The 21796-nt window shown below is 46.5% G+C and overlaps 1 protein-coding gene across 1 annotated transcript in view; it reads left to right on the forward strand.

The window, feature by feature from the left end:
* Positions 1 to 4242: 4242 nt before the first annotated feature.
* LOC311124863 (SH3 and multiple ankyrin repeat domains protein 3-like) overlaps positions 4243 to 21796 on the forward strand; it is a gene marked incomplete at its 5' end in the record, with an annotated part of 108123 nt that continues 90569 nt past the window's right edge. The window contains 5 exon segments of the mRNA XM_084198961.1: positions 4243 to 4300; positions 4303 to 4371; positions 4374 to 4462; positions 4561 to 4591; positions 4594 to 4763. Of these exon segments, the coding sequence (XP_084055087.1) occupies positions 4243 to 4300; positions 4303 to 4371; positions 4374 to 4462; positions 4561 to 4591; positions 4594 to 4763 (417 nt within the window).

Raw genomic sequence — 21796 nt, forward strand, 5'->3', positions numbered from 1 at the left:
TCCAAACAGACAGTAATTAGCCTAGGCCTGAGTGTACTATATGAACACTATGAGGAGGAAATGATAGTCCAAACAGACAGTAATTAGCCTAGGCCTGAGTGTACTATATGAACACTATGAGGAGGAAATGATAGTCCAAACAGACAGTAATTAGCCTAGGCCTGAGTGTACTATATGAACACTATGAGGAGGAAATGATAGTCCTAAAGAGCTTTCCAGTTTCACTGACTCCCCCAATGATGCGCATCACCGGTGATGTCCAATGCGCTCCTGACAAAAGCCTATCTCTCTCTCGTTTTACTTTCTAAAACAACACTCTTCGCTCAATAGGCCTATTTAGAAGTTGATTACATATTTGGTAGCCTACAGACAGTTTAATATTCTCTTTTCAGCAGGAGCCATTTGCTTTCCAACCTGTTTTCCCGTGATTGTATTTGAAATATTTCAGGCAACAATATTTCTAAAGGCCTGTTTTGGATGCATGCTGTTCACTGACAGATTTGCCACGTGTTCCCGACTGTAGGCAAGTCTTGTGATTGGGCTAAACTGCTTTAAAGCAAATTTCTGCAGCATTAGTAAAGATGTGATCAATACATGTTGATGATTGCATTCCTGTGCTGTTTGTAACTACCCTGGTAGGTTGACTGATAACCTGAACCAGGTTGCAGCACTAGTTACAGTTTAAAGCTTTGTCTTGAGAGGGCAGCCTGATGAAAGCCAGTCAATATTTAAATCACCCAGAAAATATACCTCTCTATTGACATCACATACATTATCGAGCATTTCACACATATTATCCAGATACTGACTGTTAGCACTTGGTGGTCTATAGCAGCTTCCCACCAGAATGGGCTTTAGGTGAGGCAGATGAACCTGTAGCCATATTACTCAACAGTATTTAACATGAGATCCTCTCTAACATGCTGACCACACCGCTCGCGCGCATGTTGATTTTGTCCACCCACACCAGACGCGATTAGGACACACAGGTTGAAATATCAAAACGAACTCTGAAACAACTATATTCATTTGGGGACAGGTCGAAAAGCATTAAACATTCATGGCAATTTAGCTAGCTAGCTTGCTGTTGCTAGCTGATTTCTCCTGGGATATAAACATTGGGTTGTTATTTTACCTGAAATGCACAAGGTCCTTCACTCCGACAATTAATCCACAGATAAAAGGGTAAACCGAGTTAGTTTCTAGTAATCGCTCCTCCTTCAGTCTTCTTCTTCTCCTTTGGACTTTATATTTCGGTTGGCAACCAACTTTAAGGTGCATTACCACCACCAACTGGACTGGAGTGTGGACCGCAGTTGATCTTTCAATCACCTACGTGGGTATATGCTCCTAAAAACCAATGAGGAGATGGGAGAGGCAGGACTTGCAGCGCGTCAAGCGTCACAAATAGAACCAAGTTCTATTTTAGCGCCTGGCTACGCAGACGCTCATTGACACGTACAAGCAGTGTGGGTGCAATGATTGAATAACATATATTTGTACATTTATTTTGTAATGCTTGCGCACGTGACCCGGTTGGTGTGATCAGCATGTAAGCTTTACAGGAATGTGGTTCTGAATATAAACGTTAAATCCTCCACCTTTGGCATTTCTGTATTTTCTGTAGATGTTATAACCATGTATTGCTACCACTGTATCATCAAAGGTATTATCTAAGTGAGTTTCAGAGATAGTCAGAATATGAATGTCATATGTTACTAGCAAATTATTGATTTCACAAACCTTGTTTGTTAAGCTACATATGTTAATGTGTGCTCCTGTAACACTTTTCTGGGATGCTTGATTGTTTTCATTGCTTTACTGGGAAGCTTAGCAGAAGTAGACATGCTCATGTTATTTATGGTAGTGCAGGGTGAGCTGCACACAGTGGACCTCCTACCAGGGCACACCACCTCAGTGCTAACAGTGTAACTCTGGTTCAAAGGCATATGTTTACTGCATACAATAGCTGTAGGTTCAGCAGAGGCATTCAGGGCAGTAAGAGGGACAAATTAGGTTACTTACATTGTGTCTTCCAACGCCCCTGGGATAATGTACATTTGCTGAAGCATTATGACAACTCAGCAACACAATGGTATTATGACAACTCAGCAACACAATGGTAGGGATTAACTGAGCTGGGCTTGGGTCATTGAAAAGCCAGTGTCTCAACGCAGCTTTATAATGCTGTGAAAGGATCCAGAAACCCAAATGATTTGGGTGGATCCCATCCTCCTTATAAAACAAGCTTTGTTTCCAGAAGTCATGAAAATTGTCAATAAATGTTACACCCACAGAGCTGCAATAGTCTCGTAGCCAGTTATGGAGGGCTAAAAGTCTGCTGAAAGTTCAATGCCACAATTTAGGGAGGGCACAGGGCCAGATATTATGGGGCGTTTGTTGGTGTCAAGCAGAGACCCAATCAGCTCTTTAAAATCCATCTTCAGCTGTTCTGAGCTGCCCTTCATAATGTCATTGAATCCCACATGATCTATGATAGACTCCTCTGCCCAATACAACGGCTGGAGAAGGGGATAGAGAAACCCGCCCATTCCTAGCTCTCACACAATTATTGAACCATTCACGGGCCCAGGAGAAGCAGGATAACAGACGCTATCCGGCCCAACACCAATCAATATTTAGAATACCAGGCATGTTTTCACATTACGTTTTTTAGGGGGGGAGGAGAATTACAGAGGCGGCAACTTCAATTAACTCTGATTGCTTTTATTAGAATTTTTACATTGCAAACAGTGAAAATTATTTTTCATGCCACAAGAGGTACCGGATCCTGGCAAATGGGTTCCAGAACGAAACAGTCAAACTGAGAGGTGCCAGATACTGTTCCACAGTGGTGTAAAGGACTTCAGTAAAAATACTTTAAAGTACTAATTAAGTCGTTATTTTGGGCTATCTGTACTTTACTATTTATATTTTGACAACTTTGACTTTGCTACATTCCTAAAGAAAAGAATGGACTTTTTACTCCATACATTTTCCCTGACAACCAAAAGTACTCTTTACATTTTGAATGCTTAGCAGGACAGGAAAATGGTCTAATTCCTGCACTTATCAAGAGAACATCTCTGGTCATCCCTACTGCCTCTGATCTGGTGGACTCACTAAACACACATGCTTCATTTGTAAAGGACTCTGAGTGTTGGAGTGCGCCCCTGGCTATCTGTAAATAAATAAAAACAAGAAAATGATGCCGGCTGGTTTGCTTAATATAAGGAATTTGAAATGATTTATACTTTTATTTTAAATACTTAAGTATATTTTAGCAATTACATTTACTTTTGAAACTTAACTATATTTAAAACCAAGTACTTTTAGACTTTTACTCAAGTAGTATTTTACTGGATGACTTTCACTTTTACTTGAGTCATTTTCTATTAATGTATCTTTACTTTTACTCCAGTATGACAGTTGGGATCTTTTTCCACCACTGTTGTTCCGGCAGGATCCGGCTCAAATTAAGCACTGAGGTCTACAGGTTTCCTCGTGGTTCTATTTAAAGTCATGTTCTCAGAACATTAAGAAAACTCCCCAAAAACCCTGCAAGTAAACATTAGTAAAGTTCTAAGAATGTTATTTAAAAACATACATTCCGTTCTCAGCATCACCAAAACTCTCTCTATCCTCTGTCTTGTTAAGTGTGTTCAGGTGTGTTGGCCGCGCCCACTAATTGGCCACACCTGATCTCAATGAGTTCTTGTTTCCTTTGAAATGGGGTCTGTTTGAATAGACTAAAATGAACAGCTTTTTTCAGCTTTGCCACAACAGGCAACATTTTCACTTTCATTCTTAGAACGTTTAAAAAATCTTTCCATTTCACTTGTCAGGTTACTTATGGCTTCGTTTACAGAACCAATGGGAAACCAAAATTGTACGCTCCCACAACTTCCAAGGAACCAAATGTGCTAGCTGGGTCTCTCTCTCTCTCTCTCTCTCTCTCTCTCTCTCTCTCTCTCTCGCTCTCTCTCTCTCTCTCTCTCTCTCTCTCTGTCTCTCTCTCTCTCTCTCTCTCTCTCTCTCTCTCTCTCTCTCTCTCTCTCTCTCTCTCTCTCTCTCTCTCTCTCCCTGTATCTCACTTTCTCTCTCTGTATCTTTCTCTCGCTTCACTTTAGTACATTCTGTGTCATAATTGTCGATCCTTTATTATTTTACTGTTATGATGAGTACTGTACTATAATATTTAGCAGTGTTGGCAACAGGTATGATTCCTGTGTGTGTGTGTAGGGTTGTGAGTGGACAGAGAGTGACCCCATGCCTCTGAGTCCGGCTGCCGATGCTAAGCATGACCCCCTGAACGTCCCCGGCAACCAGCCACTACCAACGGCAACCAGCCAGGTCCCGCCCTTGCCAGGGACACGGGAGAACTTCCTCCCCAGATCCACCTGACGACGGCTCCAGAAACAGCATCGTCATCCGTATTGGCATCCCTGACCTGCAGCAGACGGTATACGCACAAACTCACACACACACACACACACACACGACAACTCTTAATACAAAATGGATTGATGAATTTACAGCTGTGTGTGTGTGTGTGTGTAGAAGTGTCTGCGGTTGGATCCCGAAGCAGCGGTGTGAGCAGTAAGCAGCGTGTGTTAGTGACTCTAACACAGAGTCTGACTGATGTTCTAAACTACGGCCTGTTCCAACCGGCCTTCAACGGACGAGCTGGGAAGTTCCTAGACGAGGAACGACTGCTGAAAGACTACCCTCTACCCCCCATCACTCCTATTCCCTACCTAGAGGTACCCTCTACCCCCCATCACTCCTATTCCCTACCTAGAGGTACCCTCTACCCCCCATCACTCCTATTCCCTACCTAGAGGTACCCTCTACCCCCATCACTCCTATTCCCTACCTAGAGGTACCCTCTACCCCCATCACTCCTATTCCCTACCTAGAGGTACCCTCTACCCCCATCACTCCTATTCCCTACCTAGAGGTACCCTCTACCCCCCATCACTCCTATTCCCTACCTAGAGGTACCCTCTACCCCCCATCACTCCTATTCCTACCTAGAGGTACCCTCTACCCCCATCACTCCTATTCCTACCTAGAGGTACCCTCTACCCCCCATCACTCCTATTCCCTACCTAGAGGTACCCTCTACCCCCCATCACTCGTATTCCATACCTAGAGGTACCCTCTATCCCCATCACTCCTATTCCCTACCTAGAGGTACCCTCTACCCCCATCACTCCTATTCCCTACCTAGAGGTACCCTCTACCCCCCATCACTCCTATTCCCTACCTAGAGGTACCCTCTACCCCCCATCACTCCTATTCCCTACCTAGAGGTACCCTCTACCCCCATCACTCCTATTCCCTACCTAGAGGTACCCTCTACCCCCATCACTCCTATTCCCTACCTAGAGGTACCCTCTACCCCCCATCACTCCTATTCCCTACCTAGAGGTACCCTCTACCCCCATCACTCCTATTCCCTACCTAGAGGTACCCTCTACCCCCATCACTCCTATTCCCTACCTAGAGGTACCCTCTACCCCCATCACTCCTATTCCCTACCTAGAGGTACCCTCTACCCCCCATCACTCCTATTCCCTACCTAGAGGTACCCTCTACCCCCATCACTCCTATTCCCTACCTAGAGGTACCCTCTACCCCCATCACTCCTATTCCCTACCTAGAGGTACCCTCTACCCCCATCACTCCTATTCCTACCTAGAGGTACCCTCTACCCCCATCACTCCTATTCCCTACCTAGAGGTACCCTCTACCCCCCACCACTCCTATTCCCTACCTAGAGGTACCCTCTACCCCCATCACTCTATTCCTACCTAGAGGTACCCTCTACCCCCCATCACTCCTATTCCCTACCTAGAGGTACCCTCTACCCCCCATCACTCCTATTCCATACCTAGAGGTACCCTCTACCCCCATCACTCCTATTCCCTACCTAGAGGTACCCTCTACCCCCCATCACTCCTATTCCCTACCTAGAGGTACCCTCTACCCCATCACTCCTATTCCCTACCTAGAGGTACCCTCTACCCCCATCACTCCTATTCCCTACCTAGAGGTACCATCTACCCCCCATCACTCCTATTCCCTACCTAGAGGTACCCTCTACCCCCATCACTCCTATTCCCTACCTAGAGGTACCCTCTACCCCCCATCACTCCTATTCCCTACCTAGAGGTACCCTCTACCCCCATCACTCCTATTCCCTACCTAGAGGTACCCTCTACCCCCATCACTCCTATTCCCTACCAAGAGTACCCTCTACCCCCCATCACTCCTATTCCCTACCTAGAGGTACCCTCTACCCCCATCACTCCTATTCCCTACCTAGAGGTACCCTCTACCCCCCATCACTCCTATTCCCTACCTAGAGGTACCCCTCTACCCCCATCACTCCTATTCCCTACCTAGAGGTACCCTCTACCCCCCATCACTCCTATTCCCTACCTAGAGGTACCCTCTACCCCCCATCACTCCTATTCCCTACCTAGAGGTACCCTCTACCCCCCATCACTCTAGAGGTACCCTCTACCCCCCATCACTCCTATTCCCTACCTAGAGGTACCCTCTACCCCCCATCACTCCTATTCCCTACCTAGAGGTACCCTCTACCCCCCATCACTCCTATTCCCTACCTAGAGGTACCCTCTACCCCCCATCACTCCTATTCCCTACCTAGAGGTACCCTCTACCCCCCATCACTCCTATTCCCTACCTAGAGGTACCCTCTACCCCCCATCACTCCTATTCCCTACCTAGAGGTACCCTCTACCCCCCATCACTCCTATTCCCTACCTAGAGGTACCCTCTACCCCCCATCACTCCTATTCCCTACCTAGAGGTACCCTCTACCCCCCATCACTCCTATTCCCTACCTAGAGGTACCCTCTACCCCCCATCACTCCTATTCCCTACCTAGAGGTACCCTCTACCCCCCATCACTCCTATTCCCTACCTAGAGGTACCCTCTACCCCCCATCACTCCTATTCCCTACCTAGAGGTACCCTCTACCCCCCATCACTCCTATTCCCTACCTAGAGGTACCCTCTACCCCCCATCACTCCTATTCCCTACCTAGAGGTACCCTCTACCCCCCATCACTCCTATTCCCTACCTAGAGGTACCCTCTACCCCCCATCACTCCTATTCCCTACCTAGAGGTACCCTCTACCCCCCATCACTCCTATTCCCTACCTAGAGGTACCCTCTACCCCCCATCACTCCTATTCCCTACCTAGAGGTACCCTCTACCCCCCATCACTCCTATTCCCTACCTAGAGGTACCCTCTACCCCCCATCACTCCTATTCCCTACCTAGAGGTACCCTCTACCCCCATCACTCCTATTCCCTACCTAGAGGTACCCTCTACCCCCCATCACTCCTATTCCCTACCTAGAGGTACCCTCTACCCCCCATCACTCCTATTCCCTACCTAGAGGTACCCTCTACCCCCCATCACTCCTATTCCCTACCTAGAGGTACCCTCTACCCCCCATCACTCCTATTCCCTACCTAGAGGTACCCTCTACCCCCCATCACTCCTATTCCCTACCTAGAGGTACCCTCTACCCCCCATCACTCCTATTCCCTACCTAGAGGTACCCTCTACCCCCCATCACTCCTATTCCCTACCTAGAGGTACCCTCTACCCCCCATCACTCCTATTCCCTACCTAGAGGTACCCTCTACCCCCCATCACTCCTATTCCCTACCTAGAGGTACCCTCTACCCCCCATCACTCCTATTCCCTACCTAGAGGTACCCTCTACCCCCCATCACTCCTATTCCCTACCTAGAGGTACCCTCTACCCCCCATCACTCCTATTCCCTACCTAGAGGTACCCTCTACCCCCCATCACTCCTATTCCCTACCTAGAGGTACCCTCTACCCCCCATCACTCCTATTCCCTACCTAGAGGTACCCTCTACCCCCCATCACTCCTATTCCCTACCTAGAGGTACCCTCTACCCCCCATCACTCCTATTCCCTACCTAGAGGTACCCTCTACCCCCCATCACTCCTATTCCCTACCTAGAGGTACCCTCTACCCCCCATCACTCCTATTCCCTACCTAGAGGTACCCTCTACCCCCCATCACTCCTATTCCCTACCTAGAGGTACCCTCTACCCCCCATCACTCCTATTCCCTACCTAGAGGTACCCTCTACCCCCCATCACTCCTATTCCCTACCTAGAGGTACCCTCTACCCCCCATCACTCCTATTCCCTACCTAGAGGTACCCTCTACCCCCCATCACTCCTATTCCCTACCTAGAGGTACCCTCTACCCCCCATCACTCCTATTCCCTACCTAGAGGTACCCTCTACCCCCCATCACTCCTATTCCCTACCTAGAGGTACCCTCTACCCCCCATCACTCCTATTCCCTACCTAGAGGTACCCTCTACCCCCCATCACTCCTATTCCCTACCTAGAGGTACCCTCTACCCCCCATCACTCCTATTCCCTACCTAGAGGTACCCTCTACCCCCCATCACTCCTATTCCCTACCTAGAGGTACCCTCTACCCCCATCACTCCTATTCCCTACCTAGAGGTACCCTCTACCCCCCATCACTCCTATTCCCTACCTAGAGGTACCCTCTACCCCCCATCACTCCTATTCCCTACCTAGAGGTACCCTCTACCCCCCATCACTCCTATTCCCTACCTAGAGGTACCCTCTACCCCCCATCACTCCTATTCCCTACCTAGAGGTACCCTCTACCCCCCATCACTCCTATTCCCTACCTAGAGGTACCCTCTACCCCCCATCACTCCTATTCCCTACCTAGAGGTACCCTCTACCCCCCATCACTCCTATTCCCTACCTAGAGGTACCCTCTACCCCCCATCACTCCTATTCCCTACCTAGAGGTACCCTCTACCCCCCATCACTCCTATTCCCTACCTAGAGGTACCCTCTACCCCCCATCACTCCTATTCCCTACCTAGAGGTACCCTCTACCCCCCATCACTCCTATTCCCTACCTAGAGGTACCCTCTACCCCCCATCACTCCTATTCCCTACCTAGAGGTACCCTCTACCCCCATCACTCCTATCCCTACCTAGAGGTACCCTCTACCCCCCATCACTCCTATTCCCTACCTAGAGGTACCCTCTACCCCCCATCACTCCTATTCCCTACCTAGAGGTACCCTCTACCCCCCATCACTCCTATTCCCTACCTAGAGGTACCCTCTACCCCCCATCACTCCTATTCCCTACCTAGAGGTACCCTCTACCCCCCATCACTCCTATTCCCTACCTAGAGGTACCCTCTACCCCCCATCACTCCTATTCCCTACCTAGAGGTACCCTCTACCCCCCATCACTCCTATTCCCTACCTAGAGGTACCCTCTACCCCCCCATCACTCCTATTCCCTACCTAGAGGTACCCTCTACCCCCCATCACTCCTATTCCCTACCTAGAGGTACCCTCTACCCCCCATCACTCCTATTCCCTACCTAGAGGTACCCTCTACCCCCATCACTCCTATTCCCTACCTAGAGGTACCCTCTACCCCAACACACCATACGTACACCCTACAACCTACACCCTAAACCATACATACACCCTACAACCTACACACTATACTCTATACCATACATACACCCTACACCCTACAACCTACACACTACACCATATACCATACATACACCCTACAACCTACACACTACACCCTATACCTTACATACACCCTACACACTACACACTACGCCCTATACCATACATACACCCTACACCCTACAACCTACACACTACGCCCTATACCATACATACACCCTACACCCTACACACTACGCTCTATACCATACATACACCCTACAACCTACACACTACGCTCTATACCATACATACACCCTACACCCTACACACTACGCCCTATACCATACATACACCCTACACCCTACACACTACGCCCTATACCATACATACACCCTACAACCTATACACTATGCCCTATACCATACATACACCCTACAACCTACACACTACGCCCTATACCATACATACAACCTACACACTACACCCTATACCATACATACACCCTACACCCTACATCCTACACACTACACCCTATACCATACATACAACCTACACACTACACCCTATACCATACATACACCCTACACCCTACACACTACGCCCTATACCATACATACACCCTACAACCTACACACTACGCCCTATACCATACATACAACCTACACACTACACCCTATACCATACATACACCCTACACCCTACATCCTACACACTACACCCTATACCATACATACACCCTACACCCTACACACTACACCCTATACCATACATACACCCTACAACCTACACACTACGCCCTATACCATACATACAACCTACACACTACGCCCTATACCATATATACACCCTACAACCTACACACTACACCCTATACCATACATACACCCTACACCCTACACACTACGCCCTATACCATACATACACCCTACACACTACACCCTATACCATACATACACCCTACAACCTACACACTACGCCCTATACCATACATACACCCTACACCCTACACACTACGCCCTATACCATACATACACCCTACAACTTACACACTATGCTCTATACCATACATACACCCTACACCCTACACACTACGCCCTATACCATACATACACCCTACAACCTACAACCTACACACTACACCCTATACCATACATACACCCTACACCCTACACACTACGCCCTATACCATACATACACCCTACAACCTACAACCTACACACTACACCCTATACCATACATACACCCTACAACCTACACACTACACCCTATACCATACATACACCCTACACCCTACACACTATGCTCTTTTATTTATTTTTATTTCACCTTTATTTAACCAGGTAAGCCAGTTGAGAACAGGTTCTCATTTACAACTGCGACATGGCCAAGATAAAGCAAAGTAGTGCGTTAAAAACAACACAGAGTTACATATGGGATAAACAACACATAAAGTCAAAAAATACAACAGAAAATATATATACAGTGTGTGCAAATGTAGCAAGTTATGGAGGTAAGGCAATAAATAGGCTATAGTGCAGAATAATTACAATAGTATTAACACTGGAATGCTAGATGTGCAAGAGATTATGTGCAAATAGAGATACTGGGGTGCAAAAGAGCAAAATAAATAACAATATAGGGATGAGGTAGTTGGGCGGGCTAATTTCAGATGGGCTGTGTACAGGTGCAGTGATCGGTAAGGTGCTCTGACAACTGATGCTTAAAGTTATTGAGGGAGATAAGAGTCTCCAGCTTCAGAGATTTTTGCAATTTGTTCAAGTCATTGGCAGCAGAGAACTGGAAGGAATGGTGGCCAAAGGAGGTGTTGGCTTTGGGAATGACCAGAGAGATATACCTGCTGGAGCGCAGACTACGGGTGGGTGCTGCTATGGTGACCAATGAGCTAAGATAAGGCGGGGATTTGCCTAGCAGTGATTTATAGATGGCCTGGAGCCAGTGGGTTTGACGACGAACATGTAGTGAGGACCAGCCAACAAGAGCGTACAGGTCACAGTGGTGGGTAGTGTATGGGGCTTTGGAGACAAAACGGATGGCACTGTGATAGACTACATCCAATTTGCTGAGTAGAGTGTTGGAGGCTATTTTGTAAATGACATCGCCGAAGTCAAGGATCGGTAGGATAGTCAGTTTTACGAGGGCATGTTTGGCAGCATGAGTGAAGGAGGCTTTGTTGCGAAATAGGAAGCCGATTCTAGATTTAACTTTGGATTGGAGATTCTTTATGTGAGTCTGGAAGTTGAGTTTACAGTCTAACCAGACACCTAGATATTTGTAGTTGTCCACATACTCTAGGTCAGACCCGTCGAGAGTGGTGATTCTAGTCGGGTGGGCGGGTGCTAGCAGCGTTCGATTGAAAAGCATGCATTTAGTTTTACTAGTGTTTAAGAGCAGTTGAAGGCTACTGAAGGATTGTTGTATGGCATTGAAGCTCGTTTGGAGGTTTGTTAACACAGTGTCCAATGAAGGGCCAGATGTATACAAAATGGTGTCGTCTGCGTAGAGGTGGATCTGAGAGTCACCAGCAGCAAGAGCGACATCATTGATATACACGGAGAAAAGTGTCGGCCCAAGAATTGAACCCTGTGGCACCCCCATAGAGACTGCCATAGGTCCAGACAACAGGCCCTCCGATTTGACACACTGAACTCTATCTGAGAAGTAGTTGGTGAACCAGGCGAGGCAGTCATTTGAGAAACCAAGGCTATTTAGTCTGCCAATAAGAATGCGGTGGTTGACAGAGTCGAAAGCCTTGGCCAGGTCGATGAAGACGGCTGCACAGTACTGTCTATTATCAATCGCGGTTATAATATCGTTTAGGACCTTGAGCGTGGCTGAAGTGCACCCGCTCTATACCATACATACACCCTACACCCTACACACTACGCCCTATACCATACATACACCCTACACCCTACACACTACACCCTATACCATACATACACCCTACACCCTACACCCTATACCATACATACACCCTACAACCTACACACTACACCCTATACCATACATACACCCTACACCCTACGCCCTATACCATACATACACCCTACAACCTACACACTACGCCCTATACCATACATACACCCTACAACCTACACACTACACCCTATACCATACATACACCCTACACACTACGCCCTATACCATACATACACCCTACAACCTACACACTATGCTCTATACCATACATACACCCTACACCCTACACACTACACCCTATACCATACATACACCCTACACCCTACACACTACACCCTATACCATACATACACCCTACACCCTACACACTACACCCTATACCATACATACACCCTACACCCTACACCCTATACCATACATACACCCTACAACCTACACACTACGCCCTATACCATACATACCCCCTACAACCTACACACTACACCCTATACCATACATACACCCTACACCCTACACACTACACCCTATACCATACATACACCCTACACCCTACACACTATGCTCTATACCATACATACACCCTACAACCTACACACTACACCCTATACCATACATACACCCTACACCCTACAACCTACACACTACACCCTATACCATACATACACCCTACACCCTACACACTATGCTCTATACCATACATACACCCTACACCCTACACACTACGCCCTATACCATACATACACCCTACAACCTACACACTACGCCCTATACCATACATACACCCTACACACTACACACTACACCCTATACCATACATACACCCTACAACCTACACACTACGCCCTATACCATACATACACCCTACACACTACACACTACACCCTATACCATACATACACCCTACAACCTACACACTACGCCCTATACCATACATACACCCTACAACCTACACACTACACCCTATACCATACATACACCCTACAACCTACACACTATGACCTATACCATACATACACCCTACACCCTACACACTATCCCCTATACCATACATACACCCTACAACCTACACACTATGCTCTATACCATACATACACCCTACACACTATGCTCTATACCATACATACACCCTACAACCTACACACTACACCCTATACCATACATACACCCTACACCCTACACACTACGCCCTATACCATACATACACCCTACAACCTACACACTATGCCCTATACCATACATACACCCTACAACCTACAACCTACACACTACACCCTATACCATACATACACCCTACACCCTACATCCTACACACTACGCCATATACCATACATACACCCTACAACCTACACACTACACCCTATACCATGCATACACCCTACACCCTACAGCCTACACACTACACCCTATACCATACATACACCCTACAACCTACACACTACACCCTATACCATACATACACCCTACAACCTACACACTACACCCTATACCATACATACACCCTACACCCTACATCCTACACACTACGCCATATACCATACATACACCCTACAACCTACACACTATGCCCTATACCATACACACCCTACACCCTACACACTACGCTCTATACCATACATACACCCTACAACCTACACACTACACCCTATACCATACATACACCCTACACCCTACAACCTACACACTACACCCTATACCATACATACACCCTACACCCTACAACCTACACACTACACCCTATACCATACACACACCCTACACACTACGCCCTATACCATACATACACCCTACACCCTACACACTACACCCTATACCATACATACACCCTACACACTATGCTCTATACCATACATACACCCTACAACCTACACACTACACCCTATACCATACATACACCCTACAACCTACACACTACGCCCTATACCATACATACACCCTACAACCTACACACTACACCCTATACCATACATACACCCTACAACCTACACACTACACCCTATACCATACATACACCCTACAACCTACACACTACACCCTATACCATACATACACCCTACAACCTACAACCTACACACTATGCCCTATACCATACATACACCCTACAACCTACACACTACGCCCTATACCATACATACACCCTACAACCTACACACTACACCCTATACCATACATACACCCTACAACCTACACACTACACCCTATACCATACATACACCCTACAACCTACACACTACACCTTATACCATACATACACCCTACAACCTACAACCTACACACTATGCCCTATACCATACATACACCCTACAACCTACACACTATGCCCTATACCATACATACACCCTACAACCTACACACTACACCCTATACCATACATACAACCTACAACCTACACACTACACCCTATACCATACATACACCCTACAACCTACACACTACACCCTATACCATACATACACCCTACAACCTACACACTACACCCTATACCATACATACACCCTACAACCTACACACTATGCCCTATACCATACATACACCCTACACCCTACAACCTACACACTATGCCCTATACCATACATACACCCTACAACCTACACACTACGCCCTATACCATACATACACCCTACACCCTACAACCTACACACTATGCCCTATACCATACATACACCCTACATCCTACACACTACACCCTATACCATACATACACCCTACAACCTACACACTACACCCTATACCATACATACACCCTACACCCTACACACTACTCCCTATACCATACATACACCCTACAACCTACACACTATCCCCTATACCATACACACACCCTACACACTACACCCTATACCATACATACACCCTACACACTATGCTCTATACCATACATACACCCTACACACTACGCCCTATACCATACATACACCCTACAACCTACACACTACGCCCTATACCATACATACACCCTACACACTACACACTACACCCTATACCATACATACACCCTACAACCTACACACTACGCCCTATACCATACATACACCCTACAACCTACACACTACACCCTATACCATACATACACCCTACAACCTACACACTACGCCCTATACCATACATACACCCTACACACTACACACTACACCCTATACCATACATACACCCTAAAACCTACACACTACACCCTATACCATACATACACCCTACACACTACGCCCTATACCATACATACACCCTACACCCTACACACTACGCCCTATACCATACATACACCCTACAACCTACACACTACACCCTATACCATACATACACCCTACAACCTACACACTGTCCCCTATACCATACATACACCCTACAACCTATACACTATGCTCTATACCATACATACACCCTACACACTACGCCCTATAACATACATACACCCTACACCCTACACACTACACCCTATACCATACATACACCCTACACACTACACCCTATACCATACATACACCCTACAACCTACACACTATGCTCTATACCATACATACACCCTACACCCTACACACTACACCCTATACCATACATACACCCTACACCCTACACACTATGCCCTATACCATACATACACCCTACACACTACGCCCTATACCATACATACACCCTACACCCTACACACTATGCTCTATACCATACATACACCCTACACCCTACACACTATGCTCTATACCATACATACACCCTACACCCTACACACTATGCCCTATACCATACATACACCCTACACACTACGCCCTATACCATACATACACCCTACACCCTACACACTACACCCTATACCATACATACACCCTACACACTATGCTCTATACCATACATACACCCTACAACCTACACACTATGCCCTATACCATACATACACCCTACAACCTACACACTATGCCCTATACCATACATACACCCTACACCCTACAACCTACACACTACACCCTATACCATACATACACCCTACACCCTACACACTACGCCCTATACCATACATACACCCTACACCCTACACACTACGCCCTATACCATACATACACCCTACAACCTACACACTACACCCTATACCATACATACACCCTACAACCTACACACTACACCCTATACCATACATACACCCTACAACCTACACACTATGCCCTATACCATACATACACCCTACACCCTACAACCTACACACTACACCCTATACCATACATACACCCTACACCCTACACACTACGCCCTATACCATACATACACCCTACAACCTACACACTACACCCTATACCATACATACACCCTACAACTTACACACTATCCCCTATACCATACATACACCCTACAACCTACACACTATGCCCTATACCATACATACACCCTACACCCTACAACCTACACACTACACCCTATACCATACATACACCCTACACCCTACACACTACGCCCTATACCATACATACACCCTACAACCTACACACTACACCCTATACCATACATACACCCTACAACCTACACACTACACCCTATACCATACATACACCCTACAACCTACACACTATGCCCTATACCATACATACACCCTACACCCTACAACCTACACACTACACCCTATACCATACATACACCCTACACCCTACACACTACGCCCTATACCATACATACACCCTACAACCTACACACTACACCCTATACCATACATACACCCTACAACCTACACACTACACCCTATACCATACATACACCCTACAACTTACACACTATCCCCTATACCATACATACACCCTACACCCTACAACCTACACCCTATACCATACATACACCCTACAACCTACTAACTACACCCTATACCATACATACACCCTACAACTTACACACTATCCCCTATAACATACATACACCCTATAACATACATACACCCACTGGGGTTCTCTGCCTCTAACCCTGTTACAGGGGCTGAGTCACTGGCTTGCTGGTGCTCTTTCATGCCGTCCCTAGGAGGGGTGCGTCACTTGAGTGGGTTGAGTTACTGACGTGATCTTCCTGTCTGGGTTGGCGCCCCCCCCTTGGTTTGTGCTGTGGTGGAGACCTCTGTGGGCTATACTCGGCCTTGTCTCAGGATTGTAAGTTGGTGGTTGAGGATATCCCTCTAGTGGTGCGGGGGCTGTGCTTTGGCAGAGTGGGTGGGGTTATATCCTTCCTGTTTGGCCCTGTCCGGGGGTTTCTTCGGATGGGGCCACAGTGTCTCCGGACCGCTCCTGTCTCAGCCTCCAGTATTTATGCTGCAGTAGTTTATGTGTCGGGGGGCTGGGGTTAGTTGGTTATACCTGGAGTACTTCTCCTGTCTTATCCAGTGTCCTGTGTGAATTTAAGTATGCTCTCTCTAATTCTCTCGTTCTCTCTTTCTCTCTGAGAACCTGAGCCCTAGGACCATACGTCAGGACTACCGGGCATGCTGACACCTTGCTGTCCCCAGTCCGCCTGGCCTTGCTGCTATTCCAGTTTCAACTGTTCTGCCTGCGGTTACGAAACCCCTACCTGTCCCAGACCTGCTGTTTTCAACTCTTAATGATCGGCTATGAAAAGCCAACTGAGATTTATTCCTGATTATTATTTGACCATGCTTGTCACTTATGAACATTTTTGAACATCTTGGCATGGTTCTGTTATAATCTCCACCCGGCACAGCCAGAAGAGGACTGGCCACCCCTCATAGCCTGGTTCCTCTCTAGGTTTCTTCCTAGGTTTTGGCCTTTCTAGGGAGTTTTTCCTAGCCACCGTGCTTCTACACCTGCATTACTAGCTGTTTGGGGTTTTAGGCTGGGTTTCTGTACAGCACTTCGAGATATTAGCTGATGTACGAAGGGCTATATAAAATAAAATTGATTGATTGATTGATTACAACCTACACACTATGCTCTATACCATACATACACCCTACACACTACGCCCTATAACATACATACACCCTACACCCTACACACTACACCCTATACCATACATACACCCTACACACTACACCCTATACCATACATACACCCTACACCCTACAACCTACACACTATGCTCTATACCATACATACACCCTACAACCTACACACTACGCCCTATACCATACATACACCCTACACCCTACACACTATGCTCTATACCATACATACACCCTACAACCTACACACTACACCCTATACCATACATACACCCTACAACCTACACACTACACCCTATACCATACTTACACCCTACAACCTACACACTATGCTCTATACCATACATACACCCTACAACCTACACACTATGCCCTATACCATACATACACCCTACAACCTACACACTACACCCTATACCATACATACACCCTACAACCTACACACTACGCCCTATACCATACATACACCCTACAACCTACACACTACGCCCTATACCATACATACACCCTACACACTACGCCCTATACCATACATACACCCTACAACCTACACACTACACCCTATACCATACATACACACTACGCCCTATAACATACATACACCCTACAACCTACACACTATGCCCTATACCATACATACACCCTACAACCTACACACTACGCCCTATACCATACATACACCCTACACCCTACAACCTACACACTATGCCCTATACCATACATACACCCTACATCCTACACACTACACCCTATACCATACATACACCCTACAACCTACACACTACACCCTATAACATACATACACCCTACACCCTACACACTACACCCTATACCATACATACACCCTACACACTATGCTCTATACCATACATTCACCCTACACACTACGCCCTATACCATACATACACCCTACAACCTACACACTACGCCCTATACCATACATACACCCTACACACTACACACTACACCCTATACCATACATACACCCTACAACCTACACACTACGCCCTATACCATACATACACCCTACAACCTACACACTACACCCTATACCATACATACACCCTACAACCTACACACTACGCCCTATACCATACATACACCCTACACACTACACACTACACCCTATACCATACATACACCCTACAACCTACACACTACACCCTATACCATACATACACCCTACACACTACGCCCTATACCATACATACACCCTACACCCTACACACTACGCCCTATACCATACATACACCCTACAACCTACACACTACACCCTATACCATACATACACCCTACAACCTACACACTACACCCTATACCATACATACACCCTACAACCTACACACTATCCCATATACCATACATACACCCTACAACCTATACACTATGCTCTATACCATACATACACCCTACACACTACGCCCTATAACATACATACACCCTACACCCTACACACTACACCCTATACCATACATACACCCTACACACTACACCCTATACCATACATACACCCTACAACCTACACACTATGCTCTATACCATACATACACCCTACACCCTACACACTATGCCCTATACCATACATACACCCTACACACTACGCCCTATACCATACATACACCCTACACCCTACACACTACGCCCTATACCATACATACACCCTACACCCTACACACTATGCTCTATACCATACATACACCCTACAACCTACACACTATGCCCTATACCATACATACACCCTACAACCTACACACTATGCCCTATACCATACATACACCCTACAACCTACACACTATGCCCTATACCATACATACACCCTACACACTACGCCCTATACCATACATACACCCTACACCCTACACACTACGCCCTATACCATACATACACCCTACACCCTACACACTATGCTCTATACCATACATACACCCTACAACCTACACACTACACCCTATACCATACATACACCCTACAACCTACACACTATGCCCTATACCATACATACACCCTACACCCTACAACCTACACACTACACCCTATACCATACATACACCCTACACCCTACACACTACGCCCTATACCATACATACACCCTACAACCTACACACTACACCCTATACCATACATACACCCTACAACCTACACACTACACCCTATACCATACATACACCCTACAACCTACACACTACACCCTATACCATACATACACCCTACACCCTACACACTACGCCCTATACCATACATACACCCTACAACCTACACACTACACCCTATACCATACATACACCCTACAACCTACACACTACACCCTATACCATACATACACCCTACACACTACGCCCTATACCATACATACACCCTACAACCTACACACTATGCTCTATACCATACATACACCCTACACCCTACACACTACACCCTATACCATACATACACCCTACACCCTACACACTACACCCTATACCATACATACACCCTACACCCTACACACTACACCCTATACCATACATACACCCTACACCCTATACCATACATACACCCTACAACCTACACACTACGCCCTATACCATACATACCCCCTACAACCTACACACTACACCCTATACCATACATACACCCTACACCCTACACACTACACCCTATACCATACATACACCCTACACCCTACACACTATGCTCTATACCATACATACACCCTACAACCTACACACTACACCCTATACCATACATACACCCTACACCCTACAACCTACACACTACACCCTATACCATACATACACCCTACACCCTACACACTATGCTCTATACCATACATACACCCTACACCCTACACACTACGCCCTATACCATACATACACCCTACAACCTACACACTACGCCCTATACCATACATACACCCTACACACTACACACTACACCCTATACCATACATACACCCTACAACCTACACACTACGCCCTATACCATACATACACCCTACACACTACACACTACACCCTATACCATACATACACCCTACAACCTACACACTACGCCCTATACCATACATACACCCTACAACCTACACACTACACCCTATACCATACATACACCCTACAACCTACACACTATGACCTATACCATACATACACCCTACACCCTACACACTATCCCCTATACCATACATACACCCTACAACCTACACACTATGCTCTATACCATACATACACCCTACACACTATGCTCTATACCATACATACACCCTACAACCTACACACTACACCCTATACCATACATACACCCTACACCCTACACACTACGCCCTATACCATACATACACCCTACAACCTACACACTATGCCCTATACCATACATACACCCTACAACCTACAACCTACACACTACACCC

Source organism: Coregonus lavaretus (genome assembly GCF_964263955.1).
Source record: "Coregonus lavaretus genome assembly, contig: HAP1_SCAFFOLD_1184, whole genome shotgun sequence".
Taxonomy (NCBI): domain Eukaryota; kingdom Metazoa; phylum Chordata; class Actinopteri; order Salmoniformes; family Salmonidae; genus Coregonus; species Coregonus lavaretus.